At 65.0% G+C, this 19317-nt stretch overlaps 1 protein-coding gene across 1 annotated transcript; it reads right to left on the bottom strand.

Annotated features, from left to right (window-relative positions):
• Positions 1 to 1017: 1017 nt before the first annotated feature.
• FIBCD1 (fibrinogen C domain containing 1) lies at positions 1018 to 13447 on the bottom strand. The gene is made up of 7 exons (XM_068414043.1): positions 13376 to 13447; positions 8773 to 9249; positions 7650 to 7809; positions 6779 to 6915; positions 2099 to 2195; positions 1599 to 1778; positions 1018 to 1277 (listed from the first exon to the last, which is right to left on the bottom strand). The coding sequence occupies exons 1-7, from the start codon at positions 13445 to 13447 to the stop codon at positions 1018 to 1020; spliced, it is 1383 nt and encodes a 460-aa protein (XP_068270144.1).
• Positions 13448 to 19317: the final 5870 nt, after the last annotated feature.

The following is a 19317-nucleotide window of genomic DNA, read 5'->3' as shown; positions in this document are numbered from 1 at the left end:
GAAGATGACTGCCGGTCCCCAGGCCGGGAGCGAGTGGAGGGGGCTCACCCCGGGGGCACGTGCTGTCCAAAGGAAGGGTTTTGGGAAAGGTCACGGCTTTTGGATGGTGAAAGTCTGACGTGAGTCTGAGCAGGTTTGGTTGGGCAGGAGGAGCTGCAAAACGCAGGCAGAGCCGTGCTGGGAAGTGAGCCTTCCTCGCCTCCTCCTCCTCCTCGCTGTGCTCCCTGCTTCCCCAGCGCTGCCAAAACAGCTCCGTCCCACGCTTGGTTCTGGGTGTGCGTCCTCGCAGCACCGTGCAGGCTTGCTTTGGGGTGCCCCAACGTGCCGGGAGGCTCCAGGAGCCAGGACAGGGGCAATGGGGATGCAGGAGTTGGTGGTTGTCCTGTTCCACCTGCGTTGCTCTTGCAGGGGGGTAGGCGAGCGGTCACAGACCTGAGAAGGAATCGGTCAGGCACCTGCACAGGCTTCAGCCCAGCCGAGCCCTCCCTGTGCCCCGTAGCACCATGGGGTGAGCTGGACCCACGGAGCAGTGGCCTCGTCCCAGTCCTGGGGGGTCTGCGGGGCTCGGGGCTCCCCATGGCCAGTCCCTTGCCGGAGCGGCCAGGCCACTGCCGGGTGTCTGTGCCCAAAGTGGAGATGAGCGGAGGTGCCCAGCCTGCCCGGGCTGCTGTAGCCTTCCCTCCCTCCCTCCAGCAGCCCCTTCCCTTCCTTGCCGAACCCCGCTGGGCACCGCTCCCCAAGTCCCCGTGTCCCGCTGCCCTCCGTGCTGCAGCGATGAGCACCGGCCATGGGTCACACTGACCAGGAGACCCGTTTTGGCTGCAGGGGGGCCACGGCAGGAGGAAGCAAAGGTTCAGTGATGTCCATGCGCACCCAGGAGCAAAAGCCGCCCTCCCTGGGGGTCCCTTGGAGACGGGCCAGCCCTCAGGGAGGATGGTAACTGGGGGGGACAGGGCTGTGGGGCAGTGGGGAAGGGCAATGGGCTGGGCATGGGGTGGGGGGGCTCATGCCATCGCGCTAATTGTCCTCCCGGATGGGCCGGATCTTCATCTCGGTGAACTTGAGGGAGTACTGCCAGCCGGTCCAGGAGGACCACTCGATGCCGTCGGCGTAGGAGCTGTGGTGGCCCTTGAGGTACTGCCCGTTGAGGTTGGAGGTGTGGCAGTTGCGGTACCACCAGGCGCCGTGGTAGAAAGCAGCGCAGTTGTTCTCTGAGTGGTCGTTGTCCAGGTCCTTGGTGGTGAACTTCATCCCATTGTGCTTCAGGAAGGAGTCACCTGCCATGGGGGGGGAAGGAGCCATGATGGGCCCTTCCTGCCCCTCACCCTGCCCTCAGGCCTCTCCCACCCCGGGGGGCTCCCCTGGGCCACCCCAGTAGGGCTCCTTCGGTGATGTACAGGGCACTTGGGGTCACCCACCCTGCAAACCCCCCAACCGCAGCCCCTCTCCTGCCTCCAGCTCCCCATGGCTGCAGGGATGGAGCCAGCACTGCCGCCAGTGCCGGCGGAGACAGCAGGGCCCCAGCGAGGGTGTTTGGTGGCCGTGGGCTCCCCCTGCCCTGAAGGACCACGTGCATCCCCCCCGTCCTGCTGCCCTACCTGCCGTCCCCGAGTAGTCGGCGATGGAGATGGGGTACCCGTCCTCCTCGGGGTCGACGGAGAAGAGCCCCACGCCGAAGGCGCCGTAGCGGGCAAAGGCAGTGCCGTTGTCGAAGTCCTCCAGGTCGATGCGGAGCTCGTAGCTGCCCTGCACCGTCAGCACGTGGAGCCGCTTCAGCCCTGCAGCGGAGGGAGGGGTGAGTGCGGGACCCCGCGGGGACAGGGTGGGCAGGGGACCCCGGGGAGAGGGTGCGGGGGGGGACGGGAGCGGTTCCCACCCTCCAGCCCTCACTCTGTTATTGCTGCACGGCCAAGGGCACGGGCTCAGCTCGCCAGCAAACAGCCCCATCGCTTCCCTGCCCCTGTGCAGCCACCCGCTCCCCTCCCCGCCTGCCCGGGCCATCACTCCGAGGACCCAGAGTGGGTCTTGGTGTCCTTTCCTTTGCAAAGGAAATCCCCAATTCCCCGGGGGGGCCCCAGGCTTTGCCAGCCCCACGCACCCAGCCAGTGCTCTCCCGTCAGCTTCCCGAAGCCGTCCCGGTACGCTTCCCAGCCGCGGAAGAAGTTCACGGAGCCGTCCTCCCGCCGCTGAAACACCTGGGCAGGGCGACACGGGGCATCAGCTGCAGGGCTGCTCCAAACCTGCTTGCCCCGAGCAGCCCCGTGCTCCCCACCGCCCACCCCGGCCCCTGCAGAGCCCCCACATCCCCGGGGCTCAGCGTGGCGTTTCTCCTCGGAGCCTTTCCCTTTCCCTCTCCCATTGCCCTATGTGTTTCATCCCCTTTTATCTATAGTTTTGGGATTGATTTATCGATAATCATCCAGAAAATGCTGCTCCGTGTCTGGCCATTTGAACTTAATTAAGCCTCCAGCCCTGCATTAATTGCATTAAACTTGGCTGTGCCAGCCTGCCGATGGCCACTGAGTGCCGCACTCCCGTGGCCGCGGCTGGGGGGACACGGGGCACTCAGTGATTTTAGAAGAGCCGCCCCAAGGGGCTGGATCACCCCGTCCTTGGGGCTGGGCTGTGCCGCCGAGTCCCTCACCCTGCTTCCAGCACCCCAGGCTCGGGCAACGCCGCCGAGCCCCTGCGCCGGCCGGGAAGCACCGTGCTTTGCCCCACTGCGAGGATGCTCCTTTGCAGCCTCCCCCGCTGCTTCTGCCCTCCTGCACACGCGGGGTTTCATCCCAGCATCCCGAGGAGACCCAGCTCGTGAGTTTCATGCCAGTTTGCCCTTCACCAGACGGGCATTTTTGGGGCTGCGGGCACCCGGTGCAGGCTCCGGCTCGGCACGGCTCTGATCCTGCTGTACTTACCTTCTAGAATTAGAGCCTTAATTTTTATCCCTGCGTTGAGCACTTGAGAAGCTGTAGTTAAGCCTGTTTAAAGGGGCTTTCTTCAGGCTTGCTGGGAAAGGGGGATGGCGCGGCTGGATGGGGGCCCGAAGCTGATTTTCCCCAGCCAACGTCGGCTCCAGCGCTGCCGTGCGTGGAGGGCGGCAGAGGCAGCGCTGATGCTCCCTCTTAATCGGCTTTGCCCCGCAGTTGTAAATAGGCCAATTGCCTGAGCGGTGCCCAGGGAAGCGCACAGGGCACGTCTCCGCTGGCTGAGCCTCGGCACGGCTGGGCAACCACCCCAGGGAGCCCTTGGCACCCCACTGCCTGCCAGGCTCAGCCCCAAGGGGCTCCAAACCGGGTCAGAAGGGCTGGTGGGCGCTGGAGGTCCTGTGTCCTCCCGGGTCCCCGGCTCCATCCTCAGCTCTCATGCACAGTCCCTCCTCATGCTTCACCATGTGCAGGCGGGGACGTGGAAGCCTCCTCCTTGCCCCCCACACCGGGACACCGTGTGCACCGGGATGCCGCGTGTACTGGGATGCCGCGTGCACGGGTGACCCGCAGGCTCCCCACGCGCTCCCAGCCCTGCCTCGCTGCTCTTTTCCTCCTCATCAAATATGCATCTCCCCCTCTTAAGCAAAAAGGATTTCCTTCCCTTCTTGAAAGGCAAGGCTGAAATATTTATCTCCCCCGCTCTCTGCCTCCCCTGGTTGTGCTGAGCTCACGGGGCAGGGACAGGACAGGCTCCTGCAAAGGCACCAACCCAGAAAAATGGGTTTAAACCAGCGAAAAGCAGAGCGCCAGCCTGTGCCTGCCACGAGGGAGGCTCTGCTCCCTCTCCCCGCAGCCCCCTGATGCCAGCCCCCACCAAACCCCTGCGGGCTCGGACCCCCACCACAGCCTGGGGACACCATCACGTTTCTGCCCCACAGTGCTCAAGCTCCCGGTCAGGTTTTTGGCAGCCATGGCACAGACCCCACAGCCCCATCCCCGCAGCATCCCTCGTTGCCCCCGGCACAGCGGGGACACCGTCTTTGGGCTCAGCCAAACACAAACCCGGGCGCTGAGCAGGCGGGGGGCAAAGCCATCCCCGGCGTGGCAGGTGCCCGTGAAGCTGGAAGCTGTCATGTAACATCCCCATGGCCCTCGTCCTGCCGGCCCAGCCTTTTCTTTTGCATCCTTCAGCTTTCCCACTGCTTCCTGACATGCACCATACATGGAAAATGATGCTGAGGTGGCAGAGTCACTGCGGTGCCGTTGCTTACCGGGCTGAGATGCGGATCTCGGGGGGCTTTGCCCCAGCTGGGCAGTGATGGAGGCTCAGGGGCACCGGGAGGAGTGTGGGGCGTTTGCAAAGACTTCCCAAGACAACAGCACGTGAAGAAGCAACTTTTTCAGGCCTCCCGTGATGCTGAGCCTCCTCTGCCCTCCGTCACCCCATTATTCCTTCAATAAAGTGCCGGAGGTGAGTGTCGGCGGGGTGCTGGGGTCAGGGTGGGCAGGTACACGGCTGCAGCCTGGCGCTGCCACGAGGCTCAGCTGAGCCTGGGGAAGTTGCTGCAATTAAAGTCGGTGCTGAGCACGGGATGCGGATGCTCCCGTTGGCATCGGCGGGCACCGACCCAGACCCAGGCCCCAGCCGGCTGCAAACGCGGCCCTGCTGCTGGTAGAAGGACCGAGGTGGGGGGACAAAGCGGACTGGGGGTGTGCTGGGGGGTCCCCAGCTCTTCCCTCCTGCATTTCCCCACCTCGTGTCACCCTGCCCTGCTCAGACACGGATGCTGGCTGCCCTCTCTGCCACATCTCTGCTTTTTGACTATGCAGAACAGGGCAGCAAACAGCCCCGGAGCTGCCATCGCTGGCACAGCGCGGGGGGCTTGGGCTGCCCCGGGCTGGATGCGGCCGCCACGGGGAGGAGGGGTTGGTGCGGCGAGGGCTGAGCCTCGCTCAGCCTCCCCGAGGAGGGGGACGGGGGATGCTGCCTCTGGCAGGGGGACAGGGTGATGCTGCAGATTTGGGGAGGTGCTGAGCAGCACCCATGGGTGACCCCAGCTGGGTTTCTCCCTGACAGGGCATCGGGGCGTCTCTGCCCCTGGCCCTGTGGTCTCTTAGCCACCCGTGCAGGCTAAGGCTCAGCTCAGCTGCTCCCGAGCTCCCAAATCAAAATTGATTCAGCTGCTGCCATCGCTTCCACCCACCCACCCACATGCAGATAAGCCCAAATGTCAGGAGTAATCGCTCCAGAGGAGGAAGAGTAGGAGGGAAATTTCCTAGGCTCTGCACCCCGGCGCTCAGCCATGCCATGAGTTACCTGCAGCCTAGGTGAGTCCGTGCCCCAGGGACCCCCTCTGTGCCCCCAGCCCCACGGGAGATGGCTGAGATCCCCCCACAGCACTCTGGGGGGCTGTGTGGGAGCCTGTGCTGCAGAGCAGCCCCAAGGAAGGGGAGCCTGGGCTGAGCACCCCGGGCCCCGCTCTGTGCCCGTCTCCAGGACGCCGGGATTTGGCACCTGCTTTGGCCCCTGTGCCCGGCCGAGGCAGGGCAGAGCCGTGGGTTTGCCTGGCTGGGGTGCTGCAGGTGATGCTGCTGGGTGTCAAACCATTCGCTTTGCCCCCTCCCAGCCCCGCTGGGGCCTTCCCGGCTGCAGCAGCTTTAAATAAGCCTCTGAGTGTCTCGCTAATCACCTTGGGCTGCTCTTCAGGCAGCGCTTGAGCACGGCTGGGGCTGGCGCAGGCTGTGCGTGGGGTTTGCAAGGACCCTCCCCACCCTGGGGAGCAAGTGGGGTCCCCCCTGTTCCCTCTCTGAGCCCTCCAAGAGCTGGGGTCCCCAGGGCTGTGCTGTGCCTCAGTTTCCCCACTGGAGCTGCTGGTACCAACCCGTGCAGGACAGGTCGCTCCCGCCCGGGGTGGGCTCTGGGCAGACGGAGGCCGAAGGCTCATCGGCCCCCGAGGGCAGGGGGGCTAAGCTCCCTCCTGGCACCGCTCAAAGCTGCTTAGGGGAATCAGATCGTGGGGATTTGTTTCCCAGAGCACCCAGCTGGAGGGGCACTGGCTGGCTTGGCTCACCCAGCGTGTCCTCGGGGAGAGGCTGCCTGCCCACCCCTCCCGGTGAGCCCCGCGCCACCTCCCTGGGGACCCCTTCACTGCCCCGCCAGCACCCCAAGCGATGCCCTCCTGGGCAGGGGCTGCTCACACCCAAGGGGGGTCTCTGGGTTTGGGGCTGCCAGCGCCACGTCCCCCCGCTCCCTGCCCCATTACTGTGACTATGGGGTTGTTGCAGCCGCCACAGCAAAGCGAATCGGAGAGGGCGGCCGGGGAGTGAGGGAATGAGCAGGCACCGGAGGTGCCCCGGGGAACCCCTGGGTTAGACAAGGTGAAACGTGCTGGGTTTGGGGTCTGTCCTGAGCCCCAGCACCAGCTCACCGGGACCATGAGGACGGGGCAAAGCACAGCCATTCGCCCCACGGCACAACTGCAGCTACGCTGGGCACCAGCCCCGCTGAGAAGGATGAACTCCAGCCGTGGCATCCAACGGCCTGAAACCACCCTCCAGCTCCAGCCCCTCTCCCCAAGCCCAGGGCAGGGCTGCTGGGCTCCGGCGCAGGGCTGAGGGCAGCAGCTCTGCCGATGCCGCCGGCACGGGTAACGCAGCCAAGCCTGTCCGCTCACTTCCCCGCAGGGCCGAGCACCCTGAGCACAGCCAGACCCCAGCAGCATTTATCCCTCATCCCGGTGACACATCCAAGCACCGAGAGTGACGTCTCCCACCCCTGGCATGCCAGCGCGGGGACAGCCCGTGGCCAGCGGTGGCATCGCCCGGTGGCCCCCAGCGCGGTGGCAGCTCACCGTCCAGCCGCCCCCGTCGGTCGTCATGTCACAGTAGACCTGGAAGCCGGCGGGATAGTGTGTGGGGAAGATGGAGTAAATCCCGTCCTCTTGCTGTCCACTCGCATAGATGTCAAAGCAGTCTCGGGGCCGGGAGCCTGCAGCGTGGCATGGGCATGGGGGGGACGAGAGGAAAGCTGGTTAATTAACGATCTAATTTAATGTCTTGCCATTTCTTTCAGGATCTCAGCCTTGCTGCCAGCTCTAGTTGATGGCTCGGTGCTGCCTTGCTCTTTCCCTCCTTGCTCAGGGTGAGCAGTGCCTGGGGGGACGCAGCCACCACGGGGACACCCCCCTCGGCAGCCGGCAGGGACCGACCCCATGTCCCCATGTGATGGCAAGGGCAGCCTGGGACCCAGCCGGGGAGGAGGGAGCCGATGCCCGGAGGCAGCTGCGGGCAGAGCATGAGCACGTGCTCGCAGCCCCGGGATGGCCTCACTCAGCTCCATCTTCACCAAACGGTGACAAACGTGGCGGTTTATCCCGCGTCCCGTGAAGGCGAACGGTCGCTCCTTGCTCTGCTTTCGCCCCAGCTGCATCTGCGTGGGGAGCAGGTGGGTCTGCAGGGGTGCGGAGCGGCTTTTGGGCTGGCTTTGCAGGCTGGTTTATGGACAACTGGGGGCCACACGCTGAGAAACACCCTTCTAGGACACAACTTGCCATCTCCCTCCCGCTCCATCTCCCTGCCAGCCCCGCCGCTGTATCAAATCCCTTCTCCAGGCTGGTTTCCCCCATCTCGGGTGGTTTTCTCTCTCCCCTCTTAGGCAGAGAGCTGTGAGAGCAGCCCCAGGCACGTCCCTCTCCCTGGGGATGCCGGGGGATGCTGTCTCACCGTTGGAGCAGCCCCGGGGCCGCGCTCCCCTGGCCGGCGCTCGCTGCAGGTCGGCCTTGAGCCGGGGCCGGGCGCCGCCGCGCTCCTTCTGCAGCGTGTCGAGGACGTCGCTGACGGAGCTCACCAGCCGAGCCATGTTGGTCTGGCTCTCCGAGAGCAGCTGCGGGCAGGGGACAAGGAATTGTGGTTAAATGTGGTTAAACCCCTTCCACGCCCTTGACCACCCCGCCGTGAGGATGCTCTGCCCACTCCCACGGCTCCCCAAGCGCCCGCGGGCAGCAGCTCTCCCTGCCAGGGTATGGGCTGTTGGGGACCAGCCGAGGACACAAAAGCCACTGCAGATCCCATACGGCATCTCTGGTGCTTTTTGGCCCGGAGTCAGGGTCCAGACAGCGCCTATTGCCACTGGGGCTGAGAAATCCCCGAATTTGGGTGTGTTGGTGCCACCACCCCATGGGATAAAGAGCATCTCGGGGCAAGGGACAGGATCACGGAGGTGGCAGGAATAGCCGTGTCCTGAGACAGCCACCGGCTCTCCGCCATCCCCTGAGGTGACCCGGGCCGGGCAAGTGACACGGGGTGGCTGCGGCAGAGCAGCAGGATGGGAAGCAGAGCGGTGGGGACTGAGCAGCTCTGGCCAGAGGGGGATGAGCACCAGGAGGGACGGGCACGGAGCCAAGCACCCAGCCATGCCCTGGGTCTTGCTACAGCAGACCCCCGGCATACCCAGGTAAGCATTTCAACACAGCTCATCAGCTGGGAAATTTTTGGGCCTGTAAATAAGGGGGGGGGGCAATTGCTGCATGAACCACCCTTGGGATAGTCCTCAGCTCTGCTCGGAGCCCCCAAACTGGACCCAGAGCCGGGAGACCCACAACGTGGGAGGCTGCACCCTCAGCTCGCTGGCACCAGGGCGGTTTGGCAGCGAGATGCAGACGGCTGATGAGCTGGAGCTGAAGTTGTGCTTCCTACCTCGCAGTTCCCAAGCACCTGCCTTAAACCTCCGCTCCTTCTGCCACAGGTCTCCCCTGGACACCGTGGGCAGGGGCAGCAAGCAGCCATGCCCCGGGGACATGGGGATGGGGGGGGTCTGTCCCCAAGGAGCACCCGCAGCCCAGCTCACCTGGATGAGCCTGCCCTGCTCTCCCTGCAGGGCGCTGAGCTCCTGCCCCAGGGCGCTGTGCCCCTTCTTGAGGCCGTCGCAGTCGGCGCGCAGCTGCACGGCGTGCGTCAGCAGCTTGGCCACCTCGTCTGCCACCGTGACCAGCAGGGCCTTCTGCTGGCTCTTGGTGGCCTTGGCCTCGGCGTCGTGGTCGGTGACGGCGCGCAGCAGGGAGGTCTGCAGCCCCTCCAGGCGCCCGAAGGCGCCCGCCGCGTCAGGGCAGTTGGGGTCAATGAAGATGTTGATGCGGGAGCTGTCGGCTTTCTCGATGGTGACCAGCGCGTTGGCTTCCTCGGGGTTGGTGCTGATGACGGGGGGCGACTCGGTGACGGGCGTGTGGTAGTGGTTCATGAAGAGGATGGCCCCCGTGACCGTCACGGCCAGGAGGACGGCCACCGAGAGCAGGACGGTGCACAGGATGTACCCGCAGCTCATCCTCTGCGGACAGAGAGACGGACACCGTGGGGACCCGTCCAGAGGGACCCATCCTGAGAGGTGGGTTCAAACCCTCATGGGCTTTGGTGGGGGGGTCCAGCAATGGGGAGAGGCGATGTTGGACATGGGGTCATGGCAGAGGAGGGGACACAGGGAGCCCTGCGGTTCTGCCAGGGACACAGAGGCCAGGGGCAAGTGCTCAGCGAGCAAAGCAGCTCAACCCGCCTGGGAGCTGGAGGGATGAAAAAATAAAGAGAGCGACCGCGCGGCAGCCGCCTGCTCCCGCTGGCGTGTTTTATTTAAGATGGTGTTACTCAGCCGGAGCAGCCCCGGCTCCCCGGGAGGTGCGTGCAGGGCTCCCTGCGCACAAATACGGGGAGAAATAGGGAAACCCCTCCTGTGTCCCCCAGAGCGGGGACCGCGGGGCAAGCAGGGCGGCGAGGGAGGGCAGGGGCTGTCCCCAGCTGCCAGGGGAGGCTGTGTGTCGATGCTGGGGCCACGTCGCCCTGAACATAACAGGGACCTGCTCTGCATGGGGCATCTCCCAGCTGCGGGAGGCCATGTGTCCCCATCCCCCTTGTGCCCTCGCTGCCTGCCAGAGGGGAGCAGAGCTGCTCCCAAAGCCCTCGGGCTTGTCCCAGAGCCTCCCGGTGATGAGGAGTCGCTGTGGGAAGGGTCTCTGACCCCCCCGAGCCCCTCCGGCAGCTCTGCTGCTGCAGAGACTCATGGCTCGCCCCACTGGCTGTTCCCTCAGCGCAGAGGGAACAAGCTGCCACCAGGTCCCATCACCCCCTGTCCCCCCGCCACCTCCCTTCTCATTCCACCTGCAGGACAGAGGCTGTGATTTTTCCCCTGACCCCGGCCACAGCTGTCACAAGGAATTGCAGGGCTGCCAGAAAACTGCAGATTCGGAGAGACAAAGACTACTTCCCCCAGAAACGAGGGGAAAACTGCTGCATCTGCAAAGATTTCCCAGGCCCTGTCCTCTCCTGTGCGCATCTATCTGGCGTGACACCTTCCTTCAAGCACCCTTCGTTTCATCCACACTCCCACAACCATCTGCATTAAGGTGACCCCGGCTGCGGCGGGGCTGGCCAGCCAGGGCCCGGGGGTCAGGGATGCCCCATCAGCCATGGGGGATGCTCCAGGTTTGTGCCCCAGCCCATGGAGTGAGGCTGGAGATGCAAACAGTGCTGGGCTGAACGCGAAGCCACCTGTGGGGACCTCCGTAACGAGGTGGCCCCAGGCTCAGCCCCTCGGTCTGTGCATTAAAAGGAGATGTTGAAGGCAGTAAGGGCAGCTTTCAGCAGGGAGAGGGCAGAGCAGTTTGTCCTGTGTTTGCAGACACGGAGCCCCAGCTCAGGGGCACGAGGGGCACCCGGGAGCAGCAGGACGGTGGCAGACAGAGGTGGGAGATGCCCAGCGCTGATACCTTCACGTGGACTGATCCCCTTCACAAGTGACCCCTCTGCTTGCGACCGCGAGATCCCGAGCGGTGGCAGCTTTACGAGCCCCGCGGCATTTGGCTGGCAGGTTGTGTTACCTGGCAACCTGCGGTGGGGAGCGGAGGGAAATGCTCAGCCAGCAGCACCAGCCACACTCCCACCTGGGGCGTGGGTCCCCCCAAGCCCCCCCAGCACAGCAGCCCCGCTGCCAGCATGGGGCCCTGCCAGACCCTTCTGCCGCATGTTCCTGCCCCACCATGGCCACGGCTCCTGTGGCTCCAGGGGTTTCTGCTCTCCATTGCATGGCCTCGGGCTCCTGGATCTTCTTGCCAAGGCTTTCAGACAGCCGCAGAACATCTCCCTGCTGACCATGTGGCAGCTGCCCTGGTTCTTGATGTCCCCCTGGAGCTACTCATGGGGCTGGAGGTCCCGATGTCTCCCAGTCATTCCTTCCTGAGGAGAGCAGAGGCTGGGAGGTGCCTGGGACAAGCAGAGCTTCACTTGCAAACCTGCCCCGGGGTGGCCGGAGCAGAGCTGGAGGTGGGCTGGCCCCCGGGGAGCAGGATGGGGAGCGGTGGCAGGAGAGGCTGAGCTCTGCCACGGGAGATGCTCTTCGAGGAGGAGGTGCCCTTTGCTGCTGCTCTTTGCCGGCTCGCCAGGCGAGCTCCGCGTTGCGGGACGGTAAGCAGCGAGCGCGGGCAGCCCTGGGTGCTCTACCCCTGAGCCGTGCCCTCAGCCGGGTACGAACCAGGACCCCGGTTGTGCTTCCGAAGCAGGTGGACACTGTGGTTTGCATCACCCAGGCTGAGCTGCTGGGGCAAACTTTAGTCCAGGTACCCCCCACCTTAGTGCCGGGGTCCACCCAGCGCTAAAGGAGCCTCAGGGCAGCGGGGGCCAGTCCCCCATCGCCCCCCCAAGCCGTTGCTCACTCCAGAGCTGCTCAAGCAGCTCATTTTGCATCCCCGCCGCTCGCCCCGCGCTGCCCCGTCCCTCTCCACCCTCGCTGCCTGTCCAGCTCTGCTGCTGCTCAGCTTGGCGCAGGGCTGCAGCCCCGTTCCCTGCTCGCCCGAGGGCAGGGGCCGTACCCCAGCCGCCCCCCCTGCACCCTGCTGCTCCCCGCGCCCTCCCGGAGCCTAACGCTGCGCTTCGCTCTCTCCCCGCAGGCACCGAGGAGGATGAACTGAACCCCGCTCCCGTTACCTGCTCTCCTCCATCATCCACAGCCTGCCTGCGACCGCTCCTACGGCACAGCCCGCTCTGCGGCTCGGGGAGAGGAGAGGAGAGGGCTGGCGAGTGCGCCGGAGCCGGCTCCATGGGTGAGCACACCAGTGGGCTGGGATGGGTTTGCACTGGTGCTTACGGGAGCTGGGAGCCCAGCACGCTCCGTGCCTCCTTCGCAACCTGAACCACCAGCTCTGGGCTGTGCTGCCCAGCCCCGTACGGGTGGTGGGGCTGGACCCATCCTGCCCAGCTCATCCCTGGGGCCATGGGGGGGGCATAAAGCCACCCGGGTAGTGGCTGGAGCTGGATGGCACTGCTCGGAGCCCTGTGTGGAGGGGCTGCGCACCCGGGAGGCAGCTCTGTCGGGAAGGGGAGAGGAGAGTGAGGTTTCTCTTTTGGGGAGGGTCTGGGGCCTCCTGTGCTGTTCGGGGTGGGCAGCCCCTCTCCAGCAAGGTGAGGAAGCCGTTGGGCATGGATGGGCTGACTGAGGAGAAGAGGGCTCGGAGCAGGGTGTGCAGGAGGGAGAAGTCAGGCAGAAGTCCCTCTCCTGCATCGCTGTGGGTGGAAGGGGGACAGGAAAGTGGCAGACCTGGGGGCGAGCGGGTGTCATGCTAGGGCTGGCAGCTCTCCCTCATCCTCGCCCGGCCCGGGGGGCGCAGGGAGGGCAGGTGCTGCCGGCTCTTGGCTCCTTCCCTTGGCTCACAGGCTCCAGCACAGACCCGCTTTCTCCCAGCTCTTCCCAGGCAGCTCTCCCATACTCCGCTCCTCTGTCTGCACCCAGCGTGCGGACAGGGCACCCACACGCCCCGGCCACGCAGCCATGCCTGTGCTTCCCTACCTGCCCCGAGGTGGCCAGAGGCCAGGCAGGTGGCCACTATGGGCACGCTGGCCTGGAGGAGCTGGCACACACGTGCGGCGGGTTGTGCAAACATGCTCCGGCATGTGCCAGGTCCCCCGCGCGTCGCCGCAGGCTCTGCCACCCCTTCGCTGTGCCCCGCCGCAACGCCGGCCTGTCCCCCAAAACCCGGGGGGGCTCCTGGAGGCTACGAGAGGGGCCAGGCAGGCGGGGGTCCCCGAACCAAGAGGGATGGCTCTGGCTGCAGCAGGGAGCCGAGATGCAAAATCCCCTGTACAGGGTTATTGAAGCAGTTTAAAACGTGCAGCAGTTGATGAGGGACGTGTGTGGCAGCCCCGGAGCATCGCCCGCTGCCTGGGCGAGGGGCAGCCCCGGGCCGGAGGGCGAGGGGACATCGGCTGCTAATAACTAACCTCATTAATTGGGGGGGGGGCGGGTGAAGGGAGGCAGCCCGGGGGGGCTCCGCACGGGGTGGGGGGGACCGGGGGGCAGCTCACCTCGTCGGGCTGCACCGGGAGAGAAGCTCGCTGGGAGAAGGGGGGGGGGCTCCGGTGGGACCCCCGGGCTGGCGCCTGCCCCGCCGCCCCCCGCCGCCCCCACCCCGTACCTGCGGTTTCTCCTGCTGCCCGTCCTCAAGTTGCGAGGCTCCTCCCATGGTTTTCCAGCGCTCGTTCCCCATCGCGCCGCAACTTCCAGCCCAAGTGCCCAGAACCGGCCCCCCGGCCCCGACCCCCCGGCCCCGGCAGCGCAGCCCCCGGCCCGCCCGGCTGGCCGCGGCGGGAGCACGGGCGGCGGCGGCGGAGGAGGAGGAGGGAGGGAGGAAGAGGAGGGAGGGAAGGAGGGAGGACACGGGCACGGACACAGGGGTGGATCCTCCCTCCCTGCCCGCCCCGCTCCCCCCGCCCGCTCTCCCCTGGCCCGGGGGGCGCCTCCCGCTGCCCCCGCCGCCCCCCCGGGGCTCCCCCGGCCCCGCTCCGGGGACCCCTCCCGGCGATACCCCGGGGACTCCCCCCCAGCTCTGCCCTGCGCCTTCCTGGCCGCCCCAGCGGCTCCGGAGTCACTCTGGATCCGAGCCTCCCCCCACCCCGCTCCTGCCCCGGGGCTCCGCAGCCCCGCAGCTGCCCAGATGTGGCAGCACAGCTGGAGGAGCGGCAGCAGGTAAGGCTGGGGTTGGTGCCAGCGCGTCCAGGGGTGTTACAGGGGGCTGGGGGACAGGTGCTGCAGGGACCTGTTCACCCCCTTTCCAAGGCCACGGTCCCCAGTGCAGCCCCCCGCGCTGGGCAGATTCTGGGGGGGGCATTGGCATCGGCCCCCCCAAACCTTTGCGCCCAAGGGCAGCCAAAGTGCTGGGGGCCTGTGAGCAAACCCCAGCGCATGGTGGAGAGCTGGTGCTGGGCTGGGGGGAGGCAGGAGCCAGCCCCTCCGGCACACGGGGTCACACCGAGCATCGCTTGCCCAAAGCCCAGCGTGCGGTGCTGGCACTGGGGTCCCCCGCGGCCCGATTCACGGCCGCCTCTCCGGGCAGGGCTGTGGTTCTCTTTCCCGTACCTTTGCCGCACCTCTCTTAAATGTTTTATTTGCCGGTTGTCTGACCTGTGGGCAGGAGTGTTGCTAAGAGGTTCAGAGGAGCATCGTGAGAGCGGTGATGGCTCAGCCCTGCGTTAATCTGGTTATGGGGAGGCTGGTTTCTCTCTTGATGCAAAGAAGCCCCTGGGAAACCTCCCCGGGGGGGTTCCTGCAGCCCCCCTGTACACCCCCACTCCTGCAGCCCTGGGTTGTCCCCTGGGTGGGCAGCACGGCAGGGCTGGGGATTGCTCTGACCCCCCCGGGTCTCTTTCCCTGGGGCTCAGCCCCAGATGCGACCCCCCAGAGCTCCTGTGTGGCTTCGCTGGGGTGGGGGCTGGGGGTCCAAGTGGCTCCTCTCCAGGACACACAGACTGTTCTGGGACGAGTGGGGTGTGTGCTGAGCTGGCAAATGGTGCCGAAGGGCTCTCCGTGATGGGGGGAGGCAAGCACAGCCCTGGGTTCAAGTGGTTGGTACCCATGTGTGTGTCTGTGTGTTGTCTCCTGGCGAGGTACAAACCCTGCCTTTGGCTGGGACAATGTTGTGTGGATTTACCGGGTGATGCTGGTGGCTGGCAGCCCAGCTCCTTCCCCACGGATGGTTTTCAAGGACTCCCCTTTACAGCTGAGACCATCCAAACTCATTCCACCTGTGGGATGTTGGCCGGGCTCAGCTCCCGCACCGCTCGGCCGCTCTCGAAGCAGGAGGCTGTGGGTGCCCGGGAGGCTGTTTTAGCTGAACTCCAAACAATAAAAACTTATCATTAAAAAGAAATGTATCTTGGCTTCATGAGGCCTGGCAGCGCGGGGAGGAGTGATTCAGTGGCTTGTCAGCCCTGGGTGTTAGGCACGCCGAGCTGCACAACTGGACACTCTCCAAGTCCAGCAACTCATTTTCTGCAGATGGAGCCGGGACCGTGCAGCGAGCTGACGTTTAATTTGCAATCCAGCATACCCTGACACAACCCGCAGCTCCATCGCGGGGGCTGGTGCGGGACGGGATGCGTGGGAGCCCGCGGGGCAGGGCTGTGCAGATGGGGCTGGGACCCCCCTGCTGCACCCCGACACTGGGGTGCCCACGAGGGTGCGGGCGCAGGGTCTGGCTCAGTGGGTCCCAGTGCCATTGCTGGTGGCCAGGCGGGTGCGTGGCAATGCGGTGGTGAGCGGGACGGAGGGTGCCTGCCTGGCGGAGGGGGCTGCGTTCCTGGGAGCCCAAGTGATGTGCAGGGGGAGCCCAGCCCATGCGTGTCACCCAGGCAGGCCAGGGGCCGGCGGGGACGCTGGCCTGGCTCATCACTGACTCACGCTGAGCCGTGTCACCTCGCGTTACCCATCACGGGGTCTGGCTGGAGCTGCGGTGCTGGGGACACGGGAAGGGGCGTCCCCAGCCAGCTGAGCACTGTGGTTCCAGCCCTGCCACCCCATGGCCCCGGATCCGGCCCCATGGGCTGTGCTGGGAGGGATGGGGTACTCAGGGTGCACTTGGGCACATACTGCACCCGGGCACCGTTGGGCACGGGACCCCCCGGGGGCTGACAGGGCTTGCCTGTGTGGGGAGGGGGTTTCTGCCAGCAGCCTGCCCCAGATCGATAGGCAGGCGGAGGGGATGATTCACAGCTCAGGCTGTGGCCTGAGGTCAAAAACGGGAGAGATGGTTGATGCGAGGATGTGGGCAGGCTGCTGCGGCAGTGGGGCTGCGGCTCCTGGTGTGGCGGCATTTGCCCTCCCCGAGCCGGCTCTGCCCACGCTGCCCCGGGGTCCCGGCTTGGCCTGGGGGCAGAAAAAGACTGAAGCAACTTGGAATCAGATCACGCACTAAAATGAGTCTTTTTTAAAAACAATTCAGACACTATCTTGTATTTTGTGGTCCAAGACGGTGCGCAGAGTTGCAGAGGTGGTGGTGGGCAGGGGCTGGGCTCTGGGCACGGATGGGACCCTCTGGGGAGCAGGACACCATGAGCCAGGGCTTGGTGGCACTTTACCCCCCTCACTGTGTTCAGGCAGCACTTGGTCTGCGTCCCCAGGGTAACACAGGGCCAGAGCCAGCGAGGGGACCGATGCCCCATGGGTCCAACCCTGCAGGTTACCAGCCCCCAGCGAGGGGCTGTGTGGGGCAGAATCGCTCCGTTATTTACTGTCCAAGACACGGAGCGATGCTGGGAATGGGGGAAAGGCTGATGGAGGGGGGCCCGAGCCCTCCCGGAGCAGCAGCGTGCGCTTTCCTTGGCAGGGTGCCACCGGAGGCACAGAGCCATCGCTGCGCACACGGGGCGTCAGACATCATCATCATATTAATAATGAAAGGGCAGCTCCTTCAAAGCTCTTCGCCCCTGCGAGCGCAGAATGCAGAGGAGGCGCGTGAGCCTCATCCCAAGCAGCCGCGGGCAGAGCGCTGCGATGCCCGGCCGGTTCTCTGCCACGCTGCTGGCCCGAGGTGACAAAAACATGCCATGTCCCTCCTGGGTGCTCACCCTGCTGTGAGTTTGGTTGTTGGGGGGTCCCTGCACGGCAGCAGGGCAGCCCCTGGTGCCCCCCAGCTCCTGTCCCCATCACAGCCCCATGCAGGCTCCCCGTCCCCCATCCCACGGGGAAAGGCCGATTCGGCTGCGGGGGATAGAGCCTCTCTGGCAAGGGCAGGGAGCTCTGCCCATCATTTAGCAACACCACTCGCTGTGCCAGGGCCTTTTCTTTCCATGGGAGAAATCAATAGCTCAGACAATGAGACAAACTGCCTGCACAGAGGCCTTGGCCTGCAGCCAAAGGTGGGTCCTGGCAGCAGCTCCCTGGGTATCTCTTCTGCCCATCCCTGGGCAAGACCTTTGAGTTTCCAAAACACCTTCTTTAATGCCCCCCTTTTGCCCACAGCATCCCCGAGCCTGGTGGCTTTTTGCAAGGGTCTCAGCAGGACCAGCCCAGGGGCTGAGCATCTCTTCACCTCTCTCCTCTCTGCCAAACCCTCTCCTCCACCTTTCGCCCCACTTGGGTGGCCAGAGCTGGGAGGGTTTTGCTGTGGATGCCTCAATCCGGGAAGGAAGGAATCAAACCCCCTGTGCTGGGGGCAGGAGGAGCACCCCATGCCCCCCCCATACACACCCTGCACCCACCCCATACCCACCCTGTGCCCACCCCATACCCATGTGCTTTCCCTGGCACCACACATGTTTCGGTGGGTCCCACCCCACAGCAGTGCCCCGGTGGGGGGGGGGAGTCTGCTGTGGCCCCCTGGCCCTCCCTGCCCAGCCCTTTCTCAGGCTTTTTTTTTCCCTTCCTTCAAACACAACAAACCCCCCAAATCCTCCATAACTAAGAAATCTCTTTTTGTTCCTCTTTTCCCTTTGCTTTCTGCCGCGGCAGAGTATCGATCGGAGCTGATGCGCTCTAATCCACTGTTTCTGTGAAAAGTTGGCATCTTGGAGTCCCTGGAGGGGCCGGATCCTGCCCCAGCGTGGGTCTCGCTCCTCTGATGGGCTTTGGGTGCAGTGGGAAGGCTGCATCCCACCCATCCCACCCCACCCCACCCCATCCCATCCCCCCAATCCCACCCCATCCCTGCAGAGCTGGGAGGCTAATGGGGGGACAATGATGGGGGAAACGGTGCTGGGTGGGAAAAGGCTCTGGTTTGGAGCAGAGCCAGGTCAGATCCTGCTGGGATGGATGTCCAGAGCACCGGGCATCCGAGGGAGCCCTCCTGCCCCTCCAGTGGGGCAGGGGATGGTGGCACAGGGGGACATCGGAGCTGATGAGAGGGGCTGGCTGCGGGGCTCGGCGGGGGCTCTGTGGAGAGGAGCCATTCAGTTTCCTGGCGGCCAAGGAGGGCTGCGGAGAGCTGGGGCTGACCCTGGCCTGAAAGGGGCTCGTTGTGGGGTGTGTGGCCACCTCTGCAGGGCAGGACCCCAGCTGGAGACCCCCCCTGAGCCCTGCTCTGCGCCCGCAGCCCCCCCGCACCCTCCCGCCCTGCTCCACCGCGCTGCTGCTCCATCTATACTTAATGATGGCAAATGGGCCAGAGCTCTGGAAAGCGAGGGGGAAAAAAAAACCTTCCAAAAAACACAGGCAAGATTTTAATTTAAAACCTTTTCCCGCATGAAGAGCAGCAGCCGGGGCCATCTGGAGGAGCACATGCAGGTGAGCGGGGGGTGGCAGGGCCTCCCCAGTTCCCCTGCTATCAGCAGCCCCCCAAAAGGGCTTTTGGCTGGTAAAAACTAACCCCGGTGGCAGTGGGGCACCCCAATCCCAGCCAGCAGCCCCAACTTTCCCTCCCGAGCTACCAAGACCTCTCTGTTTAATTGTTATATCTGCAGGAAGAGCGATTAAGAATCCCAACGCAAACTGCAATAGCGGCCGAGTATATTGCAAGTGATTAACTCAGTGGTTTAATTGAAACTGCGGGAGCAGGACGGGAAAGCATCGGTCTGGGGCTGGGAGGAGGAAGGTCAGCCCTGCTCAGCCGTACCCACATCCACCCCTAACCCCCGGCAATCGATGAAACCCAAATTAGCAGATTTACTCTCCCCCGTTGGCTGAGCATCACATCCAGCATCCCGAAGCCCCAAGTCTCCTAGCAACTCCCCAGCGCTGCCTCTGCCCACCCGTTAACCCCTTCCCCGGAGCCCCCCGCATCGCCTGCTGCACCCCGGGCTTCGATGGCATCGCAGCCACGCCGGGCATGGGTTTATCCCTCAAATAAATCCACAGCAGGACCTGGAGGATGCTCGTGGCGCTCGGCCGGGCGGGTGAAGCTGAGCTGGGCTGGTTAGTCCCGACTCAGGGGTTTTTATTCCAGGTGGCACAGAGAAATCCTCAGGTTTATGTATTGATGGCAGAGGTTTGGTTTCTAAATGTCACGGTAGTTTGGAAGGTTTCATCCTCCCGACTTGCGGAGATGCTGGGAAAAGGTCAGGGAAACCCCAAATCGTGCCCAGCCCACGCAGCTCCCGCCTGGCATCGGCCTGGGGAGAGGCAGAGCATGAACAGCCTCTTCCTCTA

This window comes from Nyctibius grandis, chromosome 16 (genome assembly GCF_013368605.1).
Source record: "Nyctibius grandis isolate bNycGra1 chromosome 16, bNycGra1.pri, whole genome shotgun sequence".
NCBI lineage: Eukaryota > Metazoa > Chordata > Aves > Nyctibiiformes > Nyctibiidae > Nyctibius > Nyctibius grandis.
The sequence above is the reverse complement of the archived record's forward strand: the minus strand, read 5'-3'. Positions and strand labels throughout refer to the sequence as shown.